Raw genomic sequence first — 9,541 nt, 5'->3', positions numbered from 1 at the left:
AATGTAATTGTTCTTGCTATCTCTCCCGAATTGAAATAAGTATCACCAGAAGTAAGTATTTGAGATTGCTAAACTGCCTTTTTCAGGCTATCTTTTATATACTTACATGGATAAGTATATACCTTTTCCAGGCTCGCAAAAACTAGAATATGCCATTCTCAGGCTTAGAAATTCAAAAAGAAATTTCAAAAATGCCGACCAAGATCCTCCCCCTTGTGAATGGTCAAGCTTGCAATATTTCCCTCCAAATATTGAGATGGGCCCTAAGAAGAAAACAAGAACGTTAGGCTACTTTGGTTGTCCCGACTAAGATCCTCCAATGCTCAAGTTAGTTCGAGTTCGAGGTCAAAATACACGATCTAGAAATATAAATGAGGTAGAAAACAATAAATGTGCCATCCATAAATGCTCTGAAATGGAAGTATTTATAGGCCTAAATGTATTGCATCAAGTAGGCCACGTGGCATCATCTTAGAGGGTCCATTGTAAAAGATCGTGTGATAATGAAACGGACGAGTCATCTAGGTCTGTGTCGGGTTATCGGGGTCGGTCGGGTGTAGCGACCCAACCCAAAGCTATGTGCGCGAATCCTGTGGTATTTCTCATATTTCTACCCTAAATAAGGGCATTTTTGTCCTTTTTTTTTATAAATAAGTAGTACCCTCATCAAGTGTGGAGCAGATCATCTACCTCAAGCCCGCACCAAGGACATGATCCACCATTTATCATACTATTTTAGTCTACATTACTTGGTTCGTGCGTCTACCACATCTGGAGGGAGCAGAACTTGCGACACTTTGAGAATGAAGAGAGACCGTCGAGTATGGTAGCTAATTTAATTGTGGAGGATGTTTGATTACGTATAGCCAGTATTAGGTTAGCTAGCTCTGTGAGTACATATGCATTGTATAGACTGTGGCGTATCCCTTGGCCTATTGAGGGATATGCCTGATAAGGGATGCAGTGTTGTACTATACTTTATTTCATTAATGAAACTTAGATTTACCAAAAAAAAAAAATTATATATTATTTGTTTAGGTTTATCTTAATTATCATTATCATTTATTTTTTATTTAAACCATATACATTTTAATCCCTTAGTTAGTAAAATTATTATCTTTTAACAAATATATTTTCTAATTAATATATTTTTGAAGTTCTTGGCCATCAACTTTAGAATTTTCACATGTTTTAATTACTATAAAATGTATTTGCTTACCTCCTTTGTTATCAACCCTTCTTCATATGTAGTGAAAATTCATGTTTCAAGTATCTCTACCTTACTCTGAATATCTCAAAAAGGTGGACATCGCCAGCCACTAAAACATTTGAGATGGCAATTGGCCCAGTTTTTCGGGCCCCGATTCGGATTCTCGCCCATTTGGGGCGGGTTTGGTATTAAATTTGGTGGCTTCCGAACGGTTTTAAATCCTTAGGATTGGATTTTGATTTTGGTCCGGAATGGGGTACGAATTTTGTACCGAACCCAACCTGCCCCGTCCTAGATTTTATATACTTTTTATTATTTGTATGTAATACATTAATAACAAAAATATTATAGTATTGTATGTAAATCTTAACAATTTTACATATATTCAACTCTATATAAAAAATATAAAGAATAAAAATTAGTTGATGAGAAAATTAAAAATTTAGATGAATGTATGTTAAGGTATTTAAATTTAACTTAATATTATTAATTAAAAAATAAAATATTAGTTGAATGTATTATTTGTAATATATAATTCGTTGTAAATCGTAAAATGATATTACTTGATGAGAAAATTAATAATTTAGATGAATGTATACTTTGTCTTATATCATTCATAAAATAATTTTAATGTATTTAAATCTAAACTGCATTATTTATTAAAAAAATAAAATATTACTTGAATATATTCTTTTTATTATATAATTCAAAGTAGATCGTAAAATGATATTACTTTATCAGAAAATTAAAAAATTTAGATGAACATATACATTTTCTTATACAATTTATTTTAAATTGAAAACTATGTTGATGTATTTAAATCTAAATTGATATTAATTATTAATAAAATAAAATATTATTTGAATGATTCCTTATATTATATAATTTATTGTAGATTGTACGTAAAATGATATGACTTGATGACAAAATTAATAATATAAATGAACATTTACTTTGCCTTATACCATTCATTTTAAATTGAAAACTATGTCTTATCAAAATTATCTACATCTAAAATGATTGTTGTTTTTAATACATAATTTGAGACACTTATATAAATACAAAATTAAGAGTAAAATGAAAAAAATATTTTTTTCTAATTTGATCTTCAATTTCACCATTTATTTGATTAGTTCATTTAAAATTTATTTTTGGTGGGATGGGACGCGGTGCGGCGGGCGAACACAGGGTGTGCTACAAAAAAATACGAGATTTACACCAGTTTTTGAAATGATTTTTTTGCCTTTTGGAATGATTTGAATTGAAGAAATTAATTTGAATTAATCTCTAGAATAGTTTACATTCCGTCGTTACAGACGACGTTCCTGAAATTTAGAAATGGTTAGTAGAGGACCGTTCCCAACGTGGAACGGTTATTATACTACATTGTTTTTTACTGCTCCTAATAGTATATTTGAATACCAAAATTTTATTTGTTTGATTGGAACGCATTGAATAAATTTTAAAATAGTTTTGTAAATTAATTCGGTTTATTTTTGGAAAGGTTGTTGTAGTACTGTTGGTGTAATTTTGGAACTGTAGTTATTTATATATAATAGTGATATATTTAGGAATGGTCATTGAAATTATATAGTGTTTAATTTTTGAAATAGCATTAGGTCGAGGTCGAGGTCGATCTCGATCCCGAAGCACATATAAAGAATTCAAGCTCAAGCTCATGTGCTCGTTTCGTATCCAGTCAAACTCAAACCTATTAGTGCTTTTTATTTATAATAAAAATTTATTATTATAAACATATAATATCAAATACTTTTATATTTATTATAAAAAGTATTAAAAAGCATATGGTGCAATATCTTAATCTAATATTATGAATATATGACTTCACAATATCTTTATTATATGTCTTCTATTAGTTCAATAGTAATATAATTAGTAAAAATATAAAATATACATATACATCAAATTATATAAATACTTGCACATGATTTGCATTGTATTAAAAAAAAAATAAACATACTTTCTTAAAGTAAATGAGAATGGTCATAAACATACATGTGGTAATTTAAATTGTGTTTCTTTCAATTATGCAAACATAACAGATTTTTCTTTAAAGAAATCAAGAAGCTATTAGTTTTCTGTATAAATATGATACAAACAAATGAAAATAATAAAAATTATTCAACCATCTGTTATGTTATTATTATTCTTAGAAACCATCATATTAGGACATAAGTTTATAAGCAGTACAATAGATTACATAGTATTTTAGTGTAAATATACTCATTAATAAATATAAAATATTATAAGTTATTTGTTAGAACTTGTTAATTTACAAAAGTATAAAAATTAAAAATTGCTATTGAAATATGACATAAAATTCATATACATTTATATAAATAACTATTTAAAAAGAATTATCAAAACATACTATATTATCGGTATCTATATATTGATTAGATAGTATAAATAACGATACGATACTTTATTATAATCTAAATAATAGGCAGTAGTAAATAAATATGGTATTTTTATTTATATTATAAATATGATATTACTTTGATCAATTACCATTTATTACAATTATTTACTCTTAACCGCATGTCTATAATTATGACTAAATATTAAATTTGTTTGTAATGATTTGTGATATATATATATATGTATATGCATATAATTAATTGTTATAATTTTTATTGTTACTAGATTTTGCCACATATTGTCATCTTCTGTTGATAGAGGAGGAGATGGAGAGACAATGCGTTTGAGTGTGTGTGAGAGAATTTCTGTTTCTTGCTCATAAATCTTATCAGTATTTCTCATTTTCAATATTTTCCACGTGGCATTAATCCGTGGATGTAATAGGAGATGAAACACTTCATGGAATAGAGGATACCAACCCCTTAGATTATCCACCATAAATTATTTTTGCCATGAATATACATAAGTTATTTATCATTATTTATGGTGCAAATGACTTGAGCGTGCATGGAGAGTTGTGGCAGGATTTTGATCGCTTAGTCTAAGGAATTGATGAGTCTCCCTGGCTGGTTGGTGGCGACTTTAACACTGTCCTCGATATAAGTGAATTGTGTAGCAATTTAGGTGACATAAGGTTAGGCATGACAGATTTCCTTGAGTGCCTTCACGACACGGGTCTTCTCAGTCTTCCTATGCAGGGGGAGAGATTCACATGGTACAACTGTAGCATTGACAGTCGCAGTCTCTGGAAGAGATTAGAATGGTTTCTAGTCAATGATCGATGGTTGGGGCAGTGGCCATCTGCGCACTATGAATGTCTTACACCACGTACATCTGACCATTCTCCATTGGTTATACGTGGTACTCCTGCTCAATCTATTGTACGTATGTTCCGGTTTAATAATTATCTAGCTCTATCTTCGAAATTCACCCCTTTTGTGTGGAATGTGCAGCGGCACAACATTATGGGAAGTGCTATGTATGCGGTAACTCGAAAATTGAAGGCCCTTAAACCTATCTTCCGGAAGCAACGAAGGAACAAGGGGGATTTGGCGGCTAACGTCCATATGGCAAAAGCTTTTCTCCACATAGCCCAATCTCTCTTGCAGCTAGACCGTCATAATTCGCAGCTACTTAAATTGGAGCACTGTTGTAAGTTGATCTTACTGTTGGCTACTCGACTTGAACAACATATGCTACAACAACGTGCAAAGATGGGTTGGCTGAAAGGTGGTGATCAATGCTCTCGAATTTTCTTGTGAAAAGTGGCAGCACGTAGATCTGCCAAACATATCCTCCAAGTTACGAGCCATGGGGGTACACTATTGACGGATCAAACAACAGTTATGAATGAATTTGTTCATTTCTACCAGCGGCTTTTGGGAGGGGCTAGACGGAACCGAGCTCTTGACTTACGGCACTTACGTTCCTAGGCTCGACGCTTGTTGTCGGATGCGGAAGGCCGTGACTTGATGTGGCTAGTCACACCGCATGAGGTCAAAGGCGATTTTTGATATTGTAGAAGACAAAGCGCCTGGCCCGGATGGCTATATTTTTGGATTCTTTAAAGCGGCTTGGCCTGTAGTGGGGCAGGAGATCACCAGTGCAGTTATGGAGTTCTTTCGCACCGGAAAACTTCTCAAATAAGTGAATGCAACGTTGCTCGCACTTATTCTTAAGGTACGCAATCCCAACAATTTTGAAGAATTTCAGCCTATCTCTTGTTGCAATGTGCTATATAAGGTGATTACAAAGATTATAGTACAACGTCTGCGTGGCATCCTGGATGATTTGATCAGTCCCTCACAGAACACGTTCGTTCCAGGCAGGTCGATGAGTGACAATATTCTGCTAGCCCAGAAACTTTTTTCTAGCTATAAGCAACAATGCCTTCCACCAAGATGTGCACTGAAAGTGGACTTACGAAAGGCATACGATACAGTAGAATGGGACTTCTTACTGGTTGTGTTGCATCTGTTTGGATTTTCGAGGACCTTTATCAGTTGGATAGAGGAGTGTGTCACCACGCCTGCTTATTCAGTCTTTCTCAATGGCACAGCACACGGCTACTTCAAAGGGGCATGAGGGTTGCGCTAAGGGGACCCTATGTCCCCTTATTTATTTGTCCTTGTTATGGAGGTATTATAGATGATCGTACAACAACTTATCGATCAGGATGACGATTTCTTGTTTCATTAGGAAGTGTGAGGCGATGGGTCTATTTTCACTTTGCTTTGCTGATGACCTTATTCTCTTTTGTAGGGCAGATGAACCGTCTATCGGGCTATTTAAAAAGGGTCTAGATAGGTTTGCGATGCTTTTCGGGTTATGTGTCAACCCACATAAGATCCACATTATTATCTCCAAGGCGACACATGGACTCCGCAACAGGTTACTCTTCCTTCTATCGTTCCAAGAGGGAGAGCTCCCTCTTCGTTACCTCGGCCTCCCCCTTATTTCCCCTCGTATCATGATCAAGGACTACACTCCACTCTTGAAAAAAATTGATAACCGAATTCAAGGATGGGAAAGAATTCGGTTAACATTTGCTGGTAGGTTGCAACTTATCAAATTCATACTGATGTCGTTTCACACCTATTGGGCAGCGACATTTATCTTACCAATACGGTGATTCGTTAGATTGAGAAACGCTTGCGTACCTTTGTTTGGAAGGGTACCAAAGAACGGGCTTTCTGAAGATTTATGGACACTTATTTGTAGGCCAGTGGAGGAGGGAGGCCTCGACCTTATAGATATATTAGCCCTAAGTCGAGCTCTCATGTGCAAGCATTTATGGAAGATTATTGGGCGACAACAGGAATCTATCTGGGTTGATTGGTTATTCCATACCCGACTTGGAGCTAACACTATCTCGATAATCAGTGACAGAAGGGGGCTATGGGGGTGGCGGCAGATTCTTGCTCTACGACCATGACTATTACCTTATATCGACTTTCGGGTTGGTAATGGGGATTTATTTTCTCTTTGGCAGGACCCTTGGCATCAATTGGGGCCATTGATACATTACTTCCCCACTGGCCCCACCGTTACGAACATCCCCTCGGCTGCACTCTCTACACTCAGTCATTGCGAATGGGGAATGGAGCTGGCTGCCAATCACTAATGAATTCGTAGCGATCATTCACCTTCTGCCTGTTATCTATGGTGGGGAGGATCGTATCATTTGGCGCTTGAATGACGGTACTTTTACAACGGCGGCAACGTACCACCTCTTTTGTCCTCAAGGATCCAAGGTAGGTTGGATTTCACTATTCTTGGGTCCTTTCAAGATTCCCTGCAACCAATTTATCTTATGGCTTGCTATTTTAGGGAAGTTATTTACTCTTGTCAAACCATGGCTGCACCACACTGGTGGGGCATGTGTCCTTTGCCAAGACGGAATCTCTGAGACACATGAGCATTTATTTTTTCAATGCCATTATGTTCGTTAGTTCATTGCAGATATTCGGGGGATTGTATGGGTCCGATGATCTATTCGACCGTGGAATATTGCCGTAGAGTGGATGTCGCTTAAATGGAGGGGGAAACACGTCATCAACACCTCATACCGCGCACTGTTGACGTTGTTAGTGTATCACTTGTGGCAAGAACGGAATCAACAGATGTTTTAGCATACTAGCCGTACATATGACACACTTGTTAGGATTATAGTTGAGGAGATTAGACATATCATATTTAGTCATACTCTCCCCTCAGTAGTTAGTACACGTGCTCTTTACCGACTTTGAAGGATCCCTTGGTTTGACGGGGTCTCGACTGCTTGAACCGTGTTGTTGTATTTTTTTTTTATCTATTTATGCAATTTACATTTATCGGAATTATTTTTGCCATAATTATAAGCCACAGTAAATATTCCTTCTATAGTTTTTAGTCATAATAAATGTATAAATCACAATAGCAAAAATCACATCCAACAATTATTACGTGGTCGTGACTAATAATTATTTATTATAGTATTTATTTTTAATAATGATAATTAACTATGATTAAATATTAAATTTCTTTTCATGACATTTTATCAAGTAAATAATTTATAAATGTTTTTATTTTCTTCCAAAATTTATATGTATACATTTAACGTGGATCTTATTTATGAAGTTGATGTTACTTAATATATTGTGAGCTTTACAATCTTATTATTGGAACACCTACTCTAAATATAGGAAGAATCCAAATAAAAACCAATATTAAACAAATAATTTTTTCTGAAAAAAAAAAAATCAAATTTCCTTAGAAGATCCACATTTTCCTCCTCATTGTTCTCCTTCTAACAAAACAAATTTTTTATTTTTTGAGTTTCTACTATTTTTTCCCCCATATCCTTCTCCATTTTTCTTCTTCCCTCTCCATTACGATGGAGGATCAAGTGTCAGCATCCCCTGATAAATCCACCAGCAACAAACCCCGGATCACCTGGTCGGATTCCTACTCCAAAGCCCACGTCGCCATCGAGGCCCTCGCCGCCATCCTCCCCGGCCTCCCGCTGGCCCTCTCCTCATCGGAAACCCCCGCTGCCTCCCTCCTCCAAGACCCCGAAGTCGCCGTTCAAATCTCCCAACTCTTCCGTCGGCCCGATTCCGGCGCCGTCAATGACAACCTCTGCGCTTGGCTCTACGACACCTTCCGCTCCTCCGAGCCTGACCTCCAAATCGTCGTTCTCCGCTTTCTCCCCACCCTCGCTGGCGTCTACCTCTCCCGTGCCGGACTTCACAAGCCGCTCCCCGGATTCGAGTCTGTCCTCCTCGCCATCTATGCCCACGAAACGGCCGCCCGCAATGGCCAGGCCATCACCGTCAGCATCCCCGACCTCGCCCACTCTAGCATCTACCACGAAACCAAACAAACCGCCAAAAACAGCGCCACGGAGCTCCACCTCGGCGTGGTCTCCCCCAGCCTGGAGCCCTACGGCACAGTTCGGTCCACCAGGCGGGCGAGAATCGTCGGCGTGGCCCTGGAATTATACTACAGCAAAATCTCTCAAATCCCTGTGGGATCCAAGATCGAGTTCTGCGAATTCTGCAAGATTTGGTCCGGACAAGAGGACGAAAACAAGGGGGATGGGGCTTCTACAACCGATGATTCCCAGAAAGTCGAAAAGAAGGAGGGTAGAGGAGGGAGAATAATTCTGCCATGGGAGATTCTTCAGCCAATACTGAGGATTCTGGGGCACTGTTTGATGGCCCCGCAAAAGAATGAGGAGCTTTTCCAGGCAGCGTTTTCTGCGTGCAGGTGTCTGCATGCTAGGGCTCTGCATGATATAAATGCAAAGATAATTCTGGCAACGGGGAGTCTTGTGAAGCTTGCGGAAATGGCGACTGATCCAAGTGTTGCTGCTGTTGATCATACTGAGATAAGTATGAGTAATGTAATAACAATTTGAGTCTAGGGTTCTTAATTCTTTTATATTTCTTGTAAGTTCTTTTTTGCTTGTAATATATGCTTTGTTGATTTAAGAATGTTGTTGAGGGTTCAGGAATCAGAAAATGGGGAAGTATATATGGATGAGATAGAGATAGTGCTGCTGGTTTTTCATCTGTAGGTCAAACTGTGGTTTCTTCTTTTCCTTTTTTCCAGTATTTGATTTGATACTTCTTTTGAGTATATTTACAGTTGATTAATGAAGGAAAATTGACAATGGTAATCAGGAAAAATATTGGAAACTGAATTTAATCGTATTTTAACTGCTTTTTGAACAAGATTTTGGTGACTGTTTTAGATGCGCGAAATCCCCCTATATCATATTTATAGATTAAAAACCCTTCGTATTATCTAAAATACAACAAAATACCCCCTTTTCGTTAGAAGCGAAGAATGAACCATATGTGCCGTTTTGTACGAGCTGTCATTGTTTTTTGCTGCTTTTGAGAT

The 9,541-nt window shown here is 36.7% G+C and overlaps 2 protein-coding genes across 2 annotated transcripts; both read left to right on the top strand.

Annotated features, from left to right (window-relative positions):
- Positions 1–4,293: 4,293 nt before the first annotated feature.
- On the top strand, positions 4,294–4,914 carry LOC148789298 (uncharacterized). The gene has a single exon (XM_088879136.1). It carries the CDS (start codon positions 4,294–4,296, stop codon positions 4,912–4,914), a length of 621 nt encoding a protein of 206 aa, XP_088735262.1.
- Positions 4,915–7,956: 3,042 nt separating this feature from the next.
- LOC105156723 (hyccin) lies at positions 7,957–9,261 on the top strand. Its single transcript, XM_011072976.3, has one exon. The coding sequence runs from the start codon at positions 8,028–8,030 to the stop codon at positions 9,051–9,053; it is 1,026 nt and encodes a 341-aa protein (XP_011071278.1). The 5' UTR covers positions 7,957–8,027; the 3' UTR covers positions 9,054–9,261.
- Positions 9,262–9,541: the final 280 nt, after the last annotated feature.

This window comes from Sesamum indicum, linkage group LG1 (assembly GCF_026168435.1).
Source record: "Sesamum indicum cultivar Baizhima isolate 11 linkage group LG1, ASM2616843v1, whole genome shotgun sequence".
NCBI lineage: Eukaryota > Viridiplantae > Streptophyta > Magnoliopsida > Lamiales > Pedaliaceae > Sesamum > Sesamum indicum.
Note: the sequence above shows the minus strand (reverse complement) of the source record. Positions and strands in the feature narration are given on the sequence as shown.

Coding starts and splice junctions, on each gene's coding strand:
- LOC148789298 (XM_088879136.1), top strand. CDS start 4,294: ATGACAGATTTCCTTGAGTGCCTTCACGACACGGGTCTTCTCAGTCTT.
- LOC105156723 (XM_011072976.3), top strand. CDS start 8,028: ATGGAGGATCAAGTGTCAGCATCCCCTGATAAATCCACCAGCAACAAA.